General features: G+C 30.9%; 2 protein-coding genes across 2 annotated transcripts; both read right to left on the bottom strand.

The window, feature by feature from the left end:
* Positions 1–1783: 1783 nt before the first annotated feature.
* LOC132751779 (FMRFamide peptide receptor frpr-18-like) lies at positions 1784–2929 on the bottom strand. The gene is made up of 2 exons (XM_060742017.1): positions 2221–2929; positions 1784–2139 (listed from the first exon to the last, which is right to left on the bottom strand). Exons 1-2 carry the CDS (start codon positions 2927–2929, stop codon positions 1784–1786), a joined length of 1065 nt encoding a protein of 354 aa, XP_060598000.1.
* A 4547-nt stretch (positions 2930–7476) lies between these two features.
* LOC132751780 (FMRFamide peptide receptor frpr-18-like) lies at positions 7477–8814 on the bottom strand. Its single transcript, XM_060742018.1, has 2 exons — positions 7990–8814; positions 7477–7527 (listed from the first exon to the last, which is right to left on the bottom strand). The coding sequence occupies exons 1-2, from the start codon at positions 8812–8814 to the stop codon at positions 7477–7479; spliced, it is 876 nt and encodes a 291-aa protein (XP_060598001.1).
* Between the last annotated feature and the right edge of the window lie 13304 nt (positions 8815–22118).

A 22118-nucleotide genomic window follows, 5' to 3' on the forward strand; every position in this document is an offset into this window, starting at 1 on the left:
GATAAAAGCCAAGGTGTTCCTATTGTGAATTCTTAATAAAGCTTAGAGAATGAATAAAAACCATCAAGACAGTTGCATGGATTGGTGCATCACACACGAGTTCATTAATAATATTTTAGAAAATGTAACAATATTATTGTTGTTTCAAACTGTACATTTAATTCATTAATTTTAGCAATATAGGTAAATAATAGAAATACAATTTTAAAAGTTTATCTAATAAATGACATGCCTTGGAAGTAATTGAAAACTTCATGCATACGTAATGCATAACAGTGAAAGCATTCCAAGTAAAGACAAATGAGAAAGGATAAATTTATAATTTATCATATGAGAGATGGCTTATAAGAAATTAAACATGCAAACCAAAATCCCAATTTAGAAGAAAAGTATTGTGGAGAAAAGTAAAAATACAGAACAGAACAGAACATTTTACCTTTAATTTGTTTGCAAAAGTACTCGTACATATAAATGGAATGTTTTTCATTTTGTTTACGATGCCATTTATAACATTTATTATAATTATAGATGAAATCTGTGTCTCCTTATGCAATTACTTAAGCATACCACTTACTAAGAGTTTTTTGTAGTATATTTATAAATCACCAGTAATGTTGCTGTATTTTAAATATGTGTTAACAATTTATTGAGTGAATGTACGTTTGAATTCCTTCAAAATGGATAATGCGCCTTTTGCAGTCTCACGATTTATATCGGAACTTTCGAACGAAAAATCGAGAAAGAGAAAACAAGCTAAAATATAATTATCCAGATGACAACAATCTGTCTTCGCTTTTTAAAACACACAAACTGGGTCATAAATAATTATTCAAGGATCAATATGAATTATACCTTTATTTCCTCAATACAAAACAATATATCACAATTGATAACAAAATAAATTTGGCAAAGTTTAACAATTCTTTTAACAATAATACATAACATCACTAGCAACATGTACAAAAATAGTGACATAAATGTTGAATATGAGTATCAAAAATATACCCGTTTAATTTATGTAGCAATGAACATAATGATAAGGATTGTTAGTAACATGTCCCTAACCTTCAACATAATAAGGGGACCGTGCTTAGCCTGTTGGTTTAAATACTTAGAGACAACAAATATTATTTATATTTTTCTATTGTACTATAACACACTTAAATACCGGATTTATTCAATCTATGGTTCACCTGTGTTAATATTGCATTGAACAATTAATTCATACCTTTATATCAAGGGATATATACTTGTATTGCTTGTAGTTATATAGTATACAAAGATAAAAAATACTGGCCGTAACATAAATATGTTTTCAGCCAGTTTAGGCATCATTACGTATTGACCATTTGACGCTGGGTTGGCTATTAAACATTCCAGGCATTATTGAATCAAATTAATTTGAAATGATATTTAATTTTTCGCTGTAAAGATGAGTACAATTTGTAATATATTTCAAATGAATACATTTTACAATTGTTATTAACAATACAACCAAAAACTAATCATAAATAATGTGTATGATCTAAAACTCCATAAAACTGAAAAAAAGACTGCCCCATTCTTTTTCAACAATGTAAGATAAATTTCATTCAGTCAAGTGGATTATTGAATATTTTTTTAGCAACATGGCTTCGTTATGCTTTAAATATAAAACTATAATTATATCAATTTTATAAGCATAACAATTATGGAACAATGCTCATTTGTCACTAAAATTGACTGGTTCGCAGTGACGACATATATTTTTAGTAGTCAAAAACACAAAAGGGTTCTCTTATACTTAGGATACTCTCCCTTGCGAGGAACTAAGTCTATAAAGAATTCTTTTACGGTTGTCTTCTTTAACTGACTGACAATTTAAGATGAGATATAAAGCGTGTCTAAAATTTCTTCCAAAGCATGCATACAAGAAGAAATTACAACTGAATGTCATGTAATAGAATACAAGTGTCATTTCCTGTAAAAAGGAAAACTGAATACTAATTGTTTGTCTATCTGTTGTAATAAGAGATATAAGGTTGTACAATCGCATTATATGTGATGGTAGATTTAAAACAAGGAAAGTAGTAGAAACAAAAAGCAAAGTTCTTGTGACACGCACTTGTGGACTCCGTCGTTGAGATTTTGTAGTGTTAACTCTTATTTCAGGCCGTTTTCGGAGGGATGATAAAATACCCTTGTCGAGCATATTTACAAAAGATGTCACTTTCATAAAACCCTTTTCTCGTCGTTTCGATGTGGTTGGTTTTTCCTTTGGCTGGCACTTGATGACACTCCGTAATACCATAGAGTTCATGAATGCAATAAGTAGGAATGGTATTATCATAGTAATCACTGTATCAATCCATGTTACTATATTTAGAAACTGAATGTATTTTGGATTGTGTGAGCATCGCATAACTGGACCCCATTGCTCCATACCAGTTGTCCAAAAACTAAAATTGTACATGAGGCAAGTAATTGTTGCCAGGATTAACACAGTTCCTTTTTCTCGAAACAAACTGCATATTAAAGTACTCTTTAATGGAAAACATATTGCAATGAATCGTTCAAACGTAAAGCAAACTATAAACCATACACTCAAACAGCTGGCTACATACGTAGTGTAAATGAGCAATTGGCAAGCCAAATCTGTCACAAGAATGGAATTAATTTCCCCGTCAATCCAAGTAATAAGAAGGCAAACTAGGAATGTATTGTCCACAAACGCAAGGGAAGCTAAAAACACGGAACTTGATGTTTTCCGCATACTCTTTGTAGAAAACACCATTAAAGAAAGAGTGTTTCCCAGCAAACCAACAACAACTATCACAGGTATGCAAATGTTCCTCATCACTTTGATGGCTTCAATCCAAGGAGACACTGACACTTGGTCATGGGTCCATGTCATGTTTGAAGACGCGTTGAACTGTGTATCTGAATCCATTTTATGTACGTTTTTTTGTTGATTTAGTACGTCAAATTCAATTGTGTACCGGTTTTACTCCTTTATTCCATTTATATGTAAGACCATCTTCCAAAAAATAACAATCAACATTGAATTGTAAACGAACAAACTTTGAAAATGTTCCAAACAAGTGTTCTTTTTATTCGTTACGATCTATATCTAAATGTAACTTAAAAAGTATCTTTTCTGTTATTGCGTCCTGATACTTCAACTGTATTTAACTTTGTGTGCTGCAGCGAGTAATAAGCCTGTATTTATAGAAGCAGAGATTGTTCAATAATTGCACACAGTTGATTCGCTAGAGACAAGGTCGATAAATGTTGACATTTTCAAGAATCCTATAATCTAGATATATCTAAGGTTAGTATACGAGATAAATATTGTTACATGTAATTGTACATGTTTGATAATTTCTATGATTATTTATCAATACAAATGACTTTAAAATGACTATTGCCAAGACATTTCGAAAATTGAAATATCCATTTATAATGCCTTTATTGTGATTTCTTACATTTCTATACTGCTGATGCTGCTGAAACTTTATAAAAGGTTTATCAATTAGTTTCTTTTCCCAACAAAATTATTCGCTTTTCAAATCTTTTTTATATAGTAGACTTTTATAATTTTAATCATGGAGGCAGGTTACATATTGGCATGGGTTATACAATAATACTGTTGAACAACAATATGCATTAAAATTTTGTTTTAATTCTATTTTCTGTGATAATTGCCACCACGTATAATCAATTCCCCTCTATTTCATGTCATCGACACTTAAGCATCACAATAACAGTAACGTGAAATATTATCTTTGTGTATTAGTTTGTTTAGTTTAACCATAATTTCACTATATAAGTGTAGACACACACAAGAAATAGAACAGTTAACAAAAGCAAATGGGTTGGGCAACACAAGTTCTACATTACATTAATCCCTACCCTTTTTATTCATATCTTTTATGTTGGTTTGTATTCAATGATGATGTAACTAAAGATTGTGTTGTCTCATTTCGTTTATAATTACATACATTACATAAAATTGCATGGAGGTAAATTATCACCACTTTGTGCTTCAAAATTAACTATTTAAGGACATGACTGGTGACATGTCCGGGGTCCGTACTCGACAGCTTAAGCTGCATTTTGTGCCCGAAAGGGCGGATGGACCCTCATTAAGCTTTAACTTCATCATCATCATATACACAATCACAAAACATACAGGATATTTGATATGAAGGACGCTTACATTGCTTTTAGTATAATTTATCAGGAGACATTTGTCGTAAACTGATTTTATTATTGACGTTATTTGGAAAAAGAAAAACGCACTTGATTGTCTTTTAGAGAATAATTGTATTGGACTCTTTAGCGTCCAATATGGGAATATATTGGTTGCTACCATTTACAAGCAGCGAGTGGATTTTTATAATTGACACAGAATAATTGTATTCATTTCAGTTTGAACGATTTTAATGAGCTGAACAACGCTGACCATAACCCTGGGTAATTAATTTATATCTCGGAAAGACAACTGTTTTAGGTTTTACACAAGGCGTTACAGTTGTTCGTAGTTTATTGACAATCTATGTTTCCAAATGTCTTCAATTATTATTATAAATATAAGGAGTACATATCCTAAAGATCAACTGGATGGAAAAAGTAAGAAAGAAAAGAATGATAGTATTTTTATTTATCTTATAATGATAACAACATACTAATGTTGTGTTGCAGAAAGTTTCATTTAACAGTAAATACATTTATTATAATAATTATGAGATACCGCAACGATGTATGTTCAAAATAATACTCTCTTTATAGGCTAATGTGAAATATTGTTTTGATATTTTTCGCTGTTTTTTATCAAATATGTTTTTTTTTCAATTCTAAATCAGTAATCCACTATGACAAAAGGAATGAAATCATTTTGATCTTTCACGCAGAACGACCTTATTTAAAATATTACACATCATCATGTCGTCTTATGGAAGTATTATGAAGTTTGCCAGAGCCCCGCGTTATAACAATTCTTTTTAACTCGAGCGATATAAAGTTCTATTGAAGCAACTCGTGTGAGATCATATCCATGTATATATTGCTATTAGTAGAACATCGTGTTAAGATATGTGACAAAGCTGATAATCAGAAATATGATACTTAAATCAATTTCAGCTGTTTCAAAGTTTTAAAATCGTTGTTGGAATCGTTCATATTATTTTATTGAAGAGCAATTTCGTGCCGTTCACTGACGTCATCAAATTCTGAACATAAAGCTGATATTGGCCGATTTTTTTCTCTTAAAAAATGTTTTGCTTACTACATATTTAATAAAAAGGAATGTAACTGTCGCTGAACTTGGTTTGAACCTCACAACAGTGTGTATCCGATTATCAACTATTGTTCTGATTTATAGTATAATAGCATATTGAAACTCGTCATTCGCTTCTTTTCGGTCCTTTCCGTCAAACCTCGGATAAGAACCTCGAACACAATACTAAGACTACACAGAACTGATACGGCTGTTCGCGGTATTTCAGTCTAACGTACGCTAAGAAACAAAATATGTGAACACATAATACTGTAATGATAGGCGTTCAAGACTAAATTCATACCAATTCACCGAATAAAAGTCCAACTACATTAAGCAGCTTTACACATATAACAGTAAACTGTACACTATTATATGTATAGTCAGTCATATTATTATGACTGTAGAAACAAATTACACAATGTCTACCTGTTGAAATTTATTCGGATTAAAAAAAATAACTGTACATCAGTGACCATTTTAAATTTACTATGATTGTCAGACATATGTATAATCACAATTTTACCGAAATAGACTCGTTATACATAATATTTGCTTCAATTTACTACTGCTTTCAATCCGTATTTAGTCAAAGGTTATTATTGATAATAGCCAAGGTATTCCGATTGTGAATTCTAAATAAAGCCTGGAGAATGAAATAAAACCATCACGACATTTAACTGGGTTACTGAGTCACACATTCATTAATAATATTTTAGAAAATGTAACCATTTTTGTTTCAAAATGTACATTTAATACATTAATTTTAGCAAAATAGGAAAATAATAGGAAGATATTTTTAAAGGTTTATCGAATAAATGGCATGTCTTGGAAGTAATTCAAAACTTAATGCATACGTAATGCATAACAGTGAAAGCATTCCAAGTGAAGACAAATGAGAAAGGACATACTTATAATTTATTATATGAGAGATGGCTTATAAGCAATTTAAGACGCAATAAAGAAGAATTAAGTATTGGAGAGAAACGTTAAAATACCTTTAAAGCTTCATAATTAAAGAACATTTTAATTTCACTTTGTTCACAATAGTACTCGTATATACACATTGAGTGTTTTTCATTTTTCTACGATGCCATTTACGAGATTCAAATGAAATCTGTGTCTCCTTGTGTAATTACTTAAGCATACCTATTACTAAAGGTAAGGTTTAATATACTTATAGAACGCAAACAATTTTGTTATGTTTTAAATATGTGTTATAACATTTATTGAGTGAATGTACTGTTGAATTCCTACGAAACCGATAATACGCCCTTTGTGGTTTTACGCATTTATATCAGAACTTTCGAATGAAAAATCGGGTAAGAGTAAACAAACTGAAATATAATTATTCAAATTACAACACTCTGTCCTCCCGTTTTCAATACACAACGGTCATAAATAATTGCTCAAGAATCATCAATATGAATTATACCTTTATTTCGTCAATACAAAACAATATATTACAATTGATAACAAAATAACTGTGTCAATTTTTAACAATTGTTTTTGCAATAATACATAATATCACTAGCAACGTGTACAAAAATAGTGACATAAATTTTGAATATGAGTATCAAAAATATACCCGTTTTATTAATGTAGTAATGAATATAATATAATGATAATGATTGTAAGTAACATGTCCTTAACCAAGTTCTTATTTTATTCAACATAATAAAGGGACCGTGTGCTGATAATGTTTAAATGCTTAGAGACAACAAATATATTTTTCATCTTTTTCCATTGAACTATTACACACATAAACACCGGATTTATTCAATCTATGTTCACCTGTGTTTATGTGGTTTACATCATATTGAGCATTTCATAGCCTTTATATCAAGGAATGTATATATTTGTATTGCTTGAAGTTGTATGTAAAGATAAATTATGCTGGTCGTAACATAAATATGTTGAACCGGCGACCTTTTTTCAGCCAGTTTAAGCATCATTACATATTGACCATTTGACGCTGGGTTAGCTATTTAACATTCCAGGCATTACTGAATTAAAATAATTTATAATGATATGTTATTTTTCGCTGCAAAGATGAGTACAATTATTTATAATATATTTCAAATGAATTGCTTTTATAATTGTTATTAACAATACAACCAAAAACTGATCATAAATAATGTGTATGAACTACAACTACCTAAGACTGAACTGAAAAAAGACTGCCCTACTTCTTTACAAGGATGTAAGATAAATTTCATTTAGTCAAGTGGATTATTGAATATTTGTTGTAGCAACATGGCTTCGTTATGCTTTAATATAAAAATATAAGTACATCACTTATATGGGATTACCAATTATGGTATAATGCTTATTGTTCTCTAAAATAAGTTGGTTCACAGTGAAAACATTTATTATCAGTAGTCCAAAAAACAGAAAGTGTTCTCTTATACTTAAGATACTCTTCCTTGCGAGGAACTAAGTCTATAAAGAATTCTTTGACGATTGTCTTCTTTCACTGACTGACAATTCAAGATGAGATATAAAGCGTGTCTAAAATTTCTTCCAAAACATGCATACAAGAAGAAATTACAACTAAATGTCATGTAATAGAATACAAGCGTCATTTCCTGTAAAAAGGAAAATTCAATACTTATTGTTTGTCTATCTGTTGTTATAAGAGATATAAGGTTGTACAATCGCATTATATGTGATGGTAGATTTAAAACAAGAAAAGTAGTAGAAACGAAAAGCAAAGTTCTTGTGACACGCACTTGTGGACTCCGCCGTTGAGATTTTGTAGTGTTAACCCTTATTTCAGGCCGTTTTCGGAGAGATGAAACAATACCCTTGTCGAGCATATTTACAAAAGATGTCACTTTCATAAAACCATTTTCTCGTCGTTTCGATGTGGTTGGTTTTTCCTTTGGCTGGCACTTGATGACACTCCGTAATACCATAGAGTTCATGAATGCAATAAGTAGGAATGGTATTATCATAGTAATCACTGTATCAATCCATGTTACTATATTTAGAAACTGAATGTATTTCGGATTGTGTGAGCATCGCATAACTGGACCCCATTGCTCCATACCAGTTGTCCAAAAACTAAAATTGTACATGAGGCAAGTAATTGTTGCCAGGATTAACACAGTTCCTTTTTCTCGAAACAAACTGCATATTAAAGTACTCTTTAATGGAAAACATATTGCAATGAATCGTTCAAACGTAAAGCAAACTATAAACCATACACTCAAACAGCTGGCTACATACGTGGTGTAAATGAGCAATTGGCAAGCCAAATCTGTCACAAGAATGGAATTAATTTCCCCGTCAATCCAAGTAATAAGAAGGCAAACTAGGAATGTATTGTCCACAAACGCAAGGGATGCTAAAAACACGGAACTTGATGTTTTCCGCATACTCTTTGTAGAAAACACCATTAAAGAAAGAGTGTTTCCCAGCAAACCAACAACAACTATCACAGGTATGCAAATGTTCCTCATCACTTTGATGGCTTCAATCCAAGGAGACACTGACACTTGGTCATGAGTCCATGTCATGTTTGAAGACGCGTTGAACTGTGTATCTGAATCCATTTTATGTACGTTTTTTTGTTGATTTAGTACGTCAAATTCAATTGTGTACCGGTTTTACTCCTTTATTCCATTTATATGTAAGACCATCTTCCAAAAAATAACAATCAACATTGAATTGTAAACGAACAAACTTTGAAAATGTTCCAAACAAGTGTTCTTTTTATTCGTTACGATCTATATCTAAATGTAACTTAAAAAGTATCTTTTCTGTTATTGCGTCCTGATACTTCAACTGTATTTAACTTGGTGTGCTGCAGCGAGTAATAAGCCTGTATTTATAGAAGCAGAGATTGTTCAATAATTGCACACAGTTGATTCGCTAGAGACAAGGTCGATAAATGTTGACATTTTCAAGAATCCTATAATCTAGATATATCTAAAGTTAGTATACGAGATAAATATTGTTACATTTAATTGTACATGTTTGATAATTTCTATGATTATTTATCAATATAAATGACTTCAAAATGATATTTACCAAGACATTTCAGAAATTGAAATATCCATTGAGAATGGCTTTTATTGTGATTTCTTTCATTTTAATGCTGCTGACGCTGCAGAAAGTTTATAAAAGGGTTATCAATTAGTTTCTTTTCCCAACAAAATTATTTGCTTTTCAAATCTTGTCAATATAGTACATTTTTACAATTTTAATCATGAGATTAGGTTACATATTGGCATGGGTCTTATAATAATACTGCTGAACAAAAAATGCATTAAAATTTTATTTTAATTATATTTTCTGTGATTATTGCCAACACGTATTATTAATGCCCCTATATTTCATGTTATCGACACTAAGGGATCACAATAACAGTAACGTGAAATTTTATCCTTGTGTATTAGTTTGTTTAGTTTAACCATATTTTAATTATATAAATGTAAATACACACACGAAATTGTATAGTTAACAAAAGCAAATGGGTTGGGCAACAAGTTCTACATTACATTAATCCCTACCCTTTTTATTCATATCTCTTATGTTGGTTTGCATACAATGATGATTGTAACACAAGATTGTGCTGTCTACTTTCGTATATAATTATATATGCGAATGATTATATAATTCATCATTATTTAAAAATAGAGAAAAAAAGGAATCTCTAAAGAAAGTTCAAAACCGTTAAGGCAAATTTGAAAATGTTGCAGGCACGAGTTGATTGAGTCTGTTCATGGACGGTACTGTCAAGTACAAACTACCGTCCACGTCCTCTAGCAACAGCTTAAGAAGAATTCAACATTACAATTAAATACAAACGGAGATTTGCTTGCTAATTAGTAGATATTAGCACTGTCAGTATTGAATCATTTAAGAGATTTTACAAATGTATGATCAATGTAGATTTAATACAGCATAACAAGCAAATCATAATGACATGATTTAAATGATCTGAACACAAAATAAGGAAAATATTTATAAAAAAGCTTGTACTATAAAACAAACTGGAAATGTGATGCACCGATATAAACCGCTTAAGCATTAACAATTAGATTTAAAGTAATTGTGTAATGATAATAAGTATATTAAAGATTAATTTTTGAAATAATCGATCTATTCTCAATGACAGATAATGTTTGTAATAATTTATTATTTTATAATAAAGGTTACATCAATATGTCGTTAATTTTATTGAATAGAAACAGTTCTGTTCTGTTGATTTTATTTAAACACAAAATCAAACGCAACAAACAGCAATGTTATACACATTGAGTTAATGCTTTCAAATGAATGTACACAGTTATTTGTATATATGTAAAATAGTGTGCTGTTTCGCGGAAATTGTTTTATAAGGCGTTAATGTCTTGTCAAAACATCTCTTGATATGCATTATACAGATTTTATGCAAATATAAATTCTTTATCTTTACAAAAAACTGTTAATATATATTTTTAAAGTATATGTTTGTTTTAGATATTAAATCATATTGAACATTTCATGTCTTAGGGGGTTGTGGGGCATGGACGGTAGCTTACAATTACCATAACCATCCATGGAAAGAAGCTCAATCAAATCAAGAAAGCAGCATTTTTAACTTTCTCCTGTTGGATTTTGTTTTTCACTACTAAAAATGACGTTTGATAAACAACTTTTTCTTTGTTATTCTTTTATAATATCAGTTTCTAAAAGGAAAATATTATTTTGAGAAATTCGCATGAAATTGCCTTTTATATAGACGTTATAATATGAAGATTTGACGTCAATATTTTACAGCATACGAGTGCATGATCATTTTTATCTTGTTTATAACCCATATAATTTCTAGTTTTATTTATTTTTCTTAGAAAAAGTAAGAAAACTTGCACATATACATGTAAGTATATACGTATTTGATAGATAACAAAACTTTTGATATTCTACTTAATTTGCGCAAGTCAAAATCTTTTATTTTTCTTAGACGTAATTAAAGAAATCATAGTTAATATGTTTGACATTCAACGCAGTATTGTCACAAAAGCCTAAGGTCTAGATTGGTTGAAGAAATGAAAATGATATTAAGTGCAGTTAATTGTATCAGTCACTTTACAAACATTTAATTGATAAGTGGATAAAGAAATAATACAATAACGGTTAATTGGCTGTTTATTTAGGCCTTATTAATTTTTTACTCGATTTTCTAGCGATTCGACACAAAAGATTTTTACATTGTAGGTCGTTTTAGTTTTAGAACGGTTACCCACATTTTAATAAGGCATCAACAGTCATGTCATGAAATGTCTATTTCGGCAGTTTTTTCAAGAGAAATAGTGTAAAGATTATAATTTACAGAAAAAACAACAAATTGAAATATCAGTATATGAGAATTGTTGTCTTTAAATTCAATTAAGTTACCAAACATGTAGACAATATCAATTTTTAATAAGGAAACATAAAGACAAAAAGCAATTTCCTTCATACATGATATTCTGCATGTAGAACTTTAGAAGGATGGTTGTAATGTGAAAACAATTTATATTGACATCGCTCTGTGTGCAATAAGTTAGCTTTATTGAGTGTACTTAGAATATTTCTTCAGAGAAAAAAGCAACATTTCTGATATTTCTTCTTAACAAAATAAAACACGGTGCAGATTTAGTGTTTAAAAATGGATACAATTAATTAAAGTATTTGCCTTACATATGCAATTACAAATGCAGATCGAGTCAAATTCGGATCGAGTCATGTTGAGATTCTCTAAAAGATTTTACTAGACTTAATGAAAAAATAATTATTATTCGACGTTTTCAATGGAACACCGCCCTCTGAGATCAATAGGCAGAGCATCGTATTTGTTATCCATGGGTCAGTTAGTTTAATCCTCTGGCGAACAGAAATACATCCGAGACATTTGAACAAGGACATTGAGTCTCATGGTTATTTCTCTCTCGTCACTTATTCAAAAACCGTTGGAATAAGTTATCTGTCGCTTGCAAACACATTGAAATTGCTTAGATGTCCAGGAAAGGCGGATCGACCCTTTAGGTATGACTAAATTAATCATACTTTGCTTTTTTTGCGTTCATTGTTGGTGAGTTTCGTTTGACTTTATATCTAAAATTCAACCAAATACTGCTGACTTGATAGCAATTTCAGCAAAAATATATTGTTTCCAAAGTGTTAGCTTAGAATAATCATATAAATTGTTACGGTTTCCATAAAAAACATCCTTGTTGAACACCATGATATTCACGCTGGTTAATTACTAACATATTGTATAGAGTAAACAATAAATGTGTAATCGTCATCTGTACCCATGCCTGATAATTGGTCTTGGTTTTGTGATCTGGAGCTGTCAAGAGAACTTTATAACAATCAACAAGTTTTAAGTTTATACTAATTTGATATAGCTATAAAAGTTGCAAGAACTGAAATTACGTCAACTGTTATCTCGTGATACTTTTTTTGTTCCAATTATTTGCATTGTGGTGCAATACCTGTCATATAACATTTTTTATGATCCGTTAATTAGCAATGTAGTTGCGTTGGCGTTCTTTCAAGTGCATATTATGTCTTAAATAGTTCGTTCTTGTTTCTTGCTTAAAGATATTCAAACATAATGTCGGTTTGTGTTGCAATATCGACTAATGATTGTGGTCAGAGTATAAGAATCATACTCTATCTGCCGGTACAGACCGGGCTATCTAGCTCGGAAGTAACTTTTTACGGTGGTCACGAGGCTATGTCGAGTTTTCCCTGAACAGTTACACAAATACTAGAAAATCCCGTCGGTGATAACAGCTGGTGTTTCATGTTTTTCTTGCCTATTCCATATTAATCATATTTTGAAAAGAAATGATGAAAAATAATATTATTACGCAGCACTTTATTTCTTATAGTAACGTAGGAATTAACAATTTTATTCATAACGTAAAATGACGACAGCGTAGGAAAGAGATTCAGTTATAAAAAACGCGCAAAAATGCGGTCATCTAAAGCAAATGGGGGGTGAAACAAAAGGGTTTTTAGCGACTGTTTAAACAGTTGATAGGTTTATCTGATAAAATAAACACTAAAAGTACCATACTTATCAAAATTAAACAAAATTAGGTTTTATAACTACATGTACATGCAATTCTTATTAACGGGCGTTCCTTTTTAATTGGCATGTCTTCCGAAATAACAGGCCAAATCAGTTTCTTAAAACTACTTTTCAATCTAAATATAATGGGTTATATAAATCTAATTATTGCTTCAAAACATTTATGTTTTGGCATTTGTGCTTCGAAGACAGACATTCTGCATGCTTATTTGTAACGGTTTGTGTTGACAAATATCGATCATCATTAATTAAAGTTTGTGTTATCATTGTTTTGTCCACGGGTAAAAATTTGTTATGCCGATAGTTTTTGTTTCTATCATTAGTTCTACCGTAGAAGAGTGTTCTTGATTTATCATTATAAAATGCAATGAAATCTCACAGGGGGAGAAAAATGTGCAGCTTGACCGGGAATCGAACCCGGGACCCCGGGAATACTGTTCTGCGGCTGTACCGACAAAGCTATTCTGCCGCTTCCACATCTTCTCCCTTATATAGTGAACAGTTCTGAACCGTGACAAATTATGGCAAGCTTTGTTCAGAAAATATGTCTTCACTTTTGTCATTTTGGAAAGTAGCTAGCCTTTGTCGCGTGTATGCTTCCAGGCCAGTTATCACGTAGGTTAATTCTATCACATTATAGCCATACTCTAAATTAAAAAACAATTTGTTGTAGTATTTGAACTAAAATGTTGGATTGGAAGCTGTAAACGACATTGGCCATGTGCCCAGTCCTGTAAAGTACCCTGCTGAAGTCTTTACAGATGGTTCATTGTTTTGGGGGATGCATTTATAAAATACCGCCCTTCCTGGTAGGTTTTGTTTTTCCATATTTTGTTAGAATATCAGAAATCAAAAACTTTTCCTATAAATACATTTCTTTAAATATATTACTTGTTTCGATATGTTTTATTGTTGTGGTTGTTTAGGATTTTATGTATAAAGACGTTCATGAATCTTCCAGGTAAAATGACGTCAATTATTGACCTATGAATGTAAGCAGCTCAGATTCTCTACGCCACGACAATGCTAGTTATTTACGCATCTTATATTTTGTTACACTATATCCTTTTGATTAAACTGTGTTTGACTTACCATGGTATTTAGGATGAGAGGACGTGACCGGATGAATAGCAATCCGATTAAACATGTTTTGTCTAAGCATCATAAAGCTTTGAAAAAAAGATTATAGTAAATAAAGTCGGAGTGCCAAACATATCTGCGTGTTGTTTATTTATCCTTTAGTGATATTCTACCCTACGAATGATCTTTCACGATCATTATAGTGTTGTTATTTCAAAACGGTGGTGCTTATCGCCAGTTTTCCATTGCAATTGCTCATGCTATTAACATAATAAAATAAAATTCATTCACGGGATTGCGTATTCATAAATTATGACTGAAATATTGCGTAGACGCCTGGTACAATTAAAAGTACCTTTCAAAATTCTATATCATCAGGTCGCCATAATGAAACAACACGATATTGCCATATTAAAGGTGTTAAATTAAATGCACACTGTCATAAATGATGTACTCATTGATTTTTTCTGTGGATATCTTTAAAAGTCCAAAACTCACATATGGCATATATGTTTACTTTTAAATCGACGCTAATGAAAGGATGGGAGCGTGGACGGTAGCTTTAATTTACCACTACCAGCAATAGACAGGCTCAATCAAATCGGTGTTGTATCATGTTACACTTTACTGTATTGAGCATTTTTATAGTGCTTTGATTGTCTGTCCTGTTGGAAACTGATATAAAAATAAAAAAAGTCAAAATTTCTTTCAAGCAATGAAAGGACGAAATAGATTGATAAATAAATGCATAACAAAAATGAACTGAACGTTTATTTTGAATGTCAATTATCAGTCTCATTAACAATTCAATATCAAGGTCAATCAAACATAACGTTGCAGTCATAAAATGACGTCATAGAATAACGCTGACCCGAGGCTGCCGGAAAAATGATTTTATTTAATAGTGGCTGCTAGGAAAAAGTATATATCTCTTAATTAGATAATTCTTCACGTCAAACATATTTATTTCTGGAATATTTTTATAATAATATACAAAGTGTGTCTTTAAAGTACTTAGACTAGTAAGGTTATCAAGATCACACTAATCACAATTACTGCTCTAAACAATCGAGTAGCTAAACAATTCAGCTGAAAATATTTTAGGTCGCTCAACACGGCTAATATTAAAATGTACTGGCATATATGGTGATGGACGTTGATAGTGCCTTGCACAGACCAGTACTGTCCATGGACGAGCTCAATTGAATCGAGCACACAACATTTTCATGTTGTTTTTTTTTTGACGTTTTTAAGGGATTACATTTCTCTCTCTCTCTCTCTCTTTAGTTTGATTTTAGCAATTTATTAACTACATTGATAAATGCAGGACATATCCGCCACTTATAGCACATGCTTCGAAAGCATTACATCTAGTAACTATTTTAAACATGAAAATTACGCATGAATTATGATAAACAGAATCAACAAGGAAAGGCGGCGTTCAACACGCTTGCGCGCAACCCAGCAACAAGAACTAGCGGCAAGGAGCCCAGGAGGACCCCCCCCCCCCAAAAAAAAAAAACAAACAAAAAAACAAAAACAAAAAAAAAAACAGAACATAAGTGTTGTTGTTGATCTTCACCTTGTTTTTATTAACTCCAAAGTGGTTTCCTTTACTTGATGTGTTACACCATAGCACAAATTAAAACTAATGACAATAATAACAGGTCAAAATTTTGTATTTCATATACTCAAAGATATTTAAAGAAATTTATCACAAAATAACAGTACCGCATCAACAATACTATTTCAATTTACCAAATGAATCATAGATTTAATATAGACATTGTCATTAATTACTTTTATGATGGTAAAAGAACAAACAATGAGCATGAAGTTGTTTTTAAATACGTGAACCTGTTTCATTTTATCTGTCCGGGAACTATCCAACAATAACAAAAACATTTTTTAACAATACAATGTAAATGAAACGTCCATGTTTACAAACATTTCATAAGTTGGAAACAGGTTCAACTAATAGGTTAAACTTTCTAAAAATAAACATATACGGATACTATTGTCAAGTCAATAAACGATTAATACGAAATTAAAATGCCAACCTTAGTATGATGTGCTTAATATTAGTTCGTAAAGAGTACAAATTGGCTGCAGTTGACTGTCGAAACATTGGTTACAATTGTGAAATAACATGTGGTTTCAAAGTGCAAAATATGATGTATTTTAGACACATTCGGATAAAAATAATATGACATTGTAAAGTACTTGACAAAAGCACATGTCAAGTGTCGTGTGACTGCTGTAAAAGTTTCCCTGTACTTCACTTAGGTATTATACTATGTTTTCCTGTCTTTTGGGATCATTGCATGTTAAAATGTTGAAAAATGAGTATCTATCAAGCCGGTGCTAGGGAATATAAAAGTATTTGTTTTTTCATTATCCCTTGTGTACAGAATCATAACAAAACAATCAAATTAATTATTCCAAAGGACCAATTGTTAAGATCTAGTAAAAGGAAACATCTAACAACTGCAAAAGTATTGTCCATGAAAGAAACCAATCCAGTCTGCATCATCTTAAGTTATGCGTTGTGGGGTTCATCAGGGGTCTGTTTTTCTATATTGTTGTAAGTACAACCATCTGACAGAAAATGGGTAATTTCTGGTCAGCAAATATATACTACACAGCAAAAAAGGAACAAAAAGAAACATGCAGAACGAAAGAAATACAGACACGGTGTCATTGAATAAAAATGTATTGGAATCATGAAATCTCTTTTAACTTTGTGACTTTCAACTACCCATATTGTATGAGTTTTGCTTGATGCTATGGGGGGGGGGGGGGGGGGGTTGTTGATCTGTATAATGGTCAGAACTTCTAAAATTATTTTTGTAATTTTTCATAATGTTTAACGTGATAATGATTATATGCCGATCAAATTCACATCAAAGAAAAAACGTTTACTGAAAATAGTACGGAAGATTAGGAAGGTTATATTTCTATCTCAATGATTAATTTAAATCTTGATTCTAGTAGAACTTTTTGCTCCAATGACAAAAAATGCATTAACATAAGCTATTTGAATACAAGCGACATAAATGATGTGCCTTTAGCAGCAGTTTCAAGTCAAAACATCTGAGCATTCTGATCAAAAATGATTGCTAATCAAATCTCATATTTTGATACTGAAACACAAATAGTGGTTACTATGGAGATTATTGCATACTGCTGTGGGTTTTATTCGTCTAGCCATATTAAGCATTTGCTGTTTATAGGGAATGGTAAACAATTAACTTGATATGTTGGATGGACGACATTTTGCGTGAAAAGTAATTAGGTCAGATGTTATTACCAGCAGTGTCTATGTTATTGGGTTTTTTTTATCCCCACTCCTAATCACAAAATACAATGATCACAATGAAATTTGGATTTATGGATTTTTGGATTCGTGCCATTCCATAAAAAGCGTAGTATGGTCCCGAAGTAAAACAAGCGAGTGCCTTAAACAAGAAAACAATTGGCAGAAATAAACAAAATGGAATTTTGAAAGGGAATCTTTGTATTCTTCCCTATGTTAATTGGCTCCCTACAAGGATATATAAAAGGTGCGCGTTGTCGGGTTGTTTGCTTAAAATACAAAAAGTAGAAATTGGTTAAGTATGGCAAAGCCACCATTTTAAGCCTCTATTTCCGTTTGTATTTTCACCTTGAATTAACGCTAAAAGAATATTTTTATTTTTATTCTTTGACAAATATAGTTACTGTAAATAAGTCACTAAGAAACGCTGTCTATATCACACAATAAGTCATTTTATGTTTTAAAGGAATCAATAATCAATCAAAAGCAAGGTGAATCATCAGGGCAGGAGTAAACAATAAAAAGAGGCAAATTCTGACAGATAAGAACAATTTGTACTTCGCGTGAATATCCTCTATTTTATGGACTAATGCAATAAATACTAGGTGTGGCTCGTACAAATATGTTTTATACACAATCCCAAGACAAAATTTACAACATCAAAAACAACGCTAACGTGTCAATATGTACTAAATCAGTTCAATACTTTCCACATTGTCTTTTAGTTGTGGTTTTGTTTTTGTGGTAATTTTTTAATTAGTTTTAACTTCTTTTTGTTAAGATTTTTGTGATGGTTTGCCTTTACTTTACTACGCTTCTTATTTCTGACAATATATATACATTTTATTCATTTATCAAGCAAACATAAGAAACAAGTTACGACTATGTTTTATGGGAATGAAACATTGATTCAAAGATGTATATACGACAGAGTGGTGAGTACTTGGAATGTGCGGCTCTTTTGTTTTCATTAATTTAAACTGATGATCGATGTCTAGACCCCTGTTGATGCTTTAAAATAATAACACCCTAGATTAGCCAAAATTATATTTCCTGTCTCGGCCCATTATGACATAAATTGTGTCGGTGCGCCGTAAAGCAAAACAGACAAAATCGAAAAAATACAACAACAATAACAAAAAGAACCAACGAAAAAAAAAAAAAAAGAAAAAAAAAGAAAGAAAAAAATTATAATCAATTAAAAAATAAAAAAAAAACCGTGAAAATAAACAAACAAATCGTTTAGGTATAAAAATGACAGTTGATTGAACAGTTTAATTTTATACAGTAATATGAGCAAAACAACACAAGATAAAGTGGCAATATGAATTTGATTTATTTAAAATCAGCTCCTTTTTGGAACATTACTGCTCCATAAAGAATATTTTTAGTACCTAGTAACACTGTTACAGAATTAGACTTTCCTTAACCGGCTTATCTTTTGTAATGTATTTGCCTAGTACTCAAATTGGAACAAAAGCTTCAAGGATACAATGTATTTCGGAATCGAAATACAAAATTAAGAGATTCCAACACTCGCACAGTAAAGTCAAACAGTCACGTCTGTTGTTTGTATTATGAAATGTGCATATCTTTCTAGACTTAACAAGAGTTAAAAATATGGATCCGTTAAAATGTAAATTTTAACATTCCATATGAATCTGAAAATTTATGTAGCAAACAAATAAAAAAATGGAAAGGTTATAGGGCATGCATTTAAAAGATAAATTGTCTAAAGACAAATACGAAAAGCAGGCATTATATCCATTAGGGTGATAATACCGTTTTCAAGTATTTGATCCACTTTACTGGGACAAAAGAAATTTTGCATATTACCACAAACACAACAATAATGTCGTGCTGAACGATCTTCAAGGATTGGAATTAAAAACCTTGTCTATCTTTAGAGTAATGTTATTTATATGTTACAGTTAATACAATAAGGCCTAATTTCTTCCTAAAAATATGCATTTGCACTTTGAATAGCCTTTCCAGGCGGTGTCCCACTGTGGTTGATATCTGAAATGGACATGGTATGTCTGAAATGGACATGGTATGTAGGAGATTGTGTTCATTTAAGTGACTTTTCTTCCCTAGTGATATTTACTGAAATAAATGACATTAATGTTAAAGACAGAAATGGCAGAGCTGCCAAAAGAGGAAATCCTTTCCTGAAAGAGGAAATCCTTAAAAGTTTCCTCTTTGGCCCATTGAATCAATACATGTATTTATTTTGCAATGCATTTGATAGAGGTAAGCAATTATCACACTTCTTTTCATCATATTTGAGACCAATTTGTATAAACGTATATTACAACATACACTCTTGAGGGTACACTTTAAAGTATCTTAATATATGAAATTAAATGTAAGTACTTCAAGTGTTTAAAAGTCGATAAAAGTTTAAAAAATTATAGTTAAACTAAGATAAATTGCCTCATATGGATATATTTAAAAAAAACATAGAATAATAAATCTTCTCAAACAAATAGAAATAAATAAAATTAATTAATAACCAAATAATAAATAACACAAATAAAAAATATCCTCTTTGTATTAGCCTTTTCGGCAAACTTTTATCTAAAACAAAGTGTGCAAATCTGCTGTTCTATTGAAGGTTCACCTCTTCTCTCTATAAGGAGGAAAAGAAATTCGTGCATAGCTTTCTTTATATTTGACAAAAGTGATGAATGTTGAAATGAAGCATTAATAATAAAATACCAATTAAACGTTGGACAAATAATGAGTTATGTCATGCAGTATTTACGTTTAAGAAAACAAAAGATTCCAATGGCTTTCTGTATATCTGGTATTAAGTAAAAGCCATCGTTCGAAACCACAGCATGCAATTAGACTAAATAATTTTCAGCGAGCAATGTAATTGATATATAGACAGAATATATTGACGATATAAACCGGAATTCGATTTTAAACGGTCATACTTATCTACATTTTTTAACAAGTATGACTTACATACCAGTGGAATAGGTATAAGGCAAAATTCTTTAATGCTATATTGGCAGTAATGTTAAAAGCATAAGTTATATATCAATTAATTAAAGAGATTTTTGCATAATGGAGTAATAATTGACAAATCCTCTAAAAGACTACCGTACTTAACATTAGACATATAATAATTTAGCTTTTCCGCAATATTTGCGTTATATTCTGATAGGTAATCATATTATTTAAAAAAAAAAAGATTACTCATAAAGTTTGGATGGGAATGACCGTAACATATCAATGACAAGCTAAATTTGATATAATTTATATATGTGCGGTTGATGGATCCACTACAAAGACCACGGGTCGATATTATTTTCAGCCTTTACTTGAAGACGAACTGTAATATATGAAGTAATTCGATTTCATGAGATTATATTTACATTTCATAATCAAATTGTGATAAAAAAGATAAATACAGAATCCCTAAAGAAAGCCCAAAATTGAAAATGTTGCAGGCTCGGTTTGATTGAGCCTGTTCATGGACGGTACAGGAAAGTGCAAGTCACCGTCCACGCCCCCTAGCACCGGCTTATTATATAATAAGCAGAATTCAACATTAAAACATAAAATGGTAAAATTTTGAATTTAGAAATATCTGCAGATGTGTTCATAAGATATGCTTATGTTTGAAGGGTATATATTTGTATCTTATTAAATATGTTAATACAAATTATCAACAGTAAAATTACATTGGTTTCATTATTATATGGTTGATCTTGAAAAAGTTGTAACATAGAAAGTCTTTGATATATAATACACATGAATAATGCACGTAAACAAATAGAATGTTCCGGAACAAAATACTATTTTGATATTTAAAGTAGGGTTTTATCCATTTTGCAATGATTTTGTGCATTCGCCATTCACTTTAAAGGCAATAAATTATCATAGTTATTTCATACGAGCATTTTGGAAGTACACTTTTTTTAATGCAAACAATATTTTGTACATCAGATATACAGTTTTATACATTTTAATGATATAGCATGAGAAAACAATAATATTATTCAATTACATACTGTTATCACGATATGACATAGTCATGTGTAAGATATAGACACATGGAATGGTATATACTCGTTAAGTCTTTGACCAATACTTTCCGACACAAAACATGTTACACTGCATTTTGATCGCATTACCTTTACTTCTGAACAGTTTATTTTAAATAAGAGTTTGCTGAGTTTATTTCACACAAGCACTTACTTGTTATAAATTGTGTTCAGAATGGCCAGACCACCAATGACGTTCACGATTCTAAGTTTACTTATTTACTCGACGTGTACAATTGTGACAACAGTATTCTACACAAAAATGACAGTGTTGCTCTTTATGGTTATTATAATGCCTTATTATTTATATCTATCTGGACCCGATTAAACGAT

The sequence above is a fragment of the Ruditapes philippinarum genome, unplaced genomic scaffold (genome assembly GCF_026571515.1).
Source record: "Ruditapes philippinarum isolate M1 unplaced genomic scaffold, ASM2657151v2 ctg2058_1_1_1_1, whole genome shotgun sequence".
NCBI classification, from domain to species: Eukaryota; Metazoa; Mollusca; class Bivalvia; order Venerida; family Veneridae; genus Ruditapes; species Ruditapes philippinarum.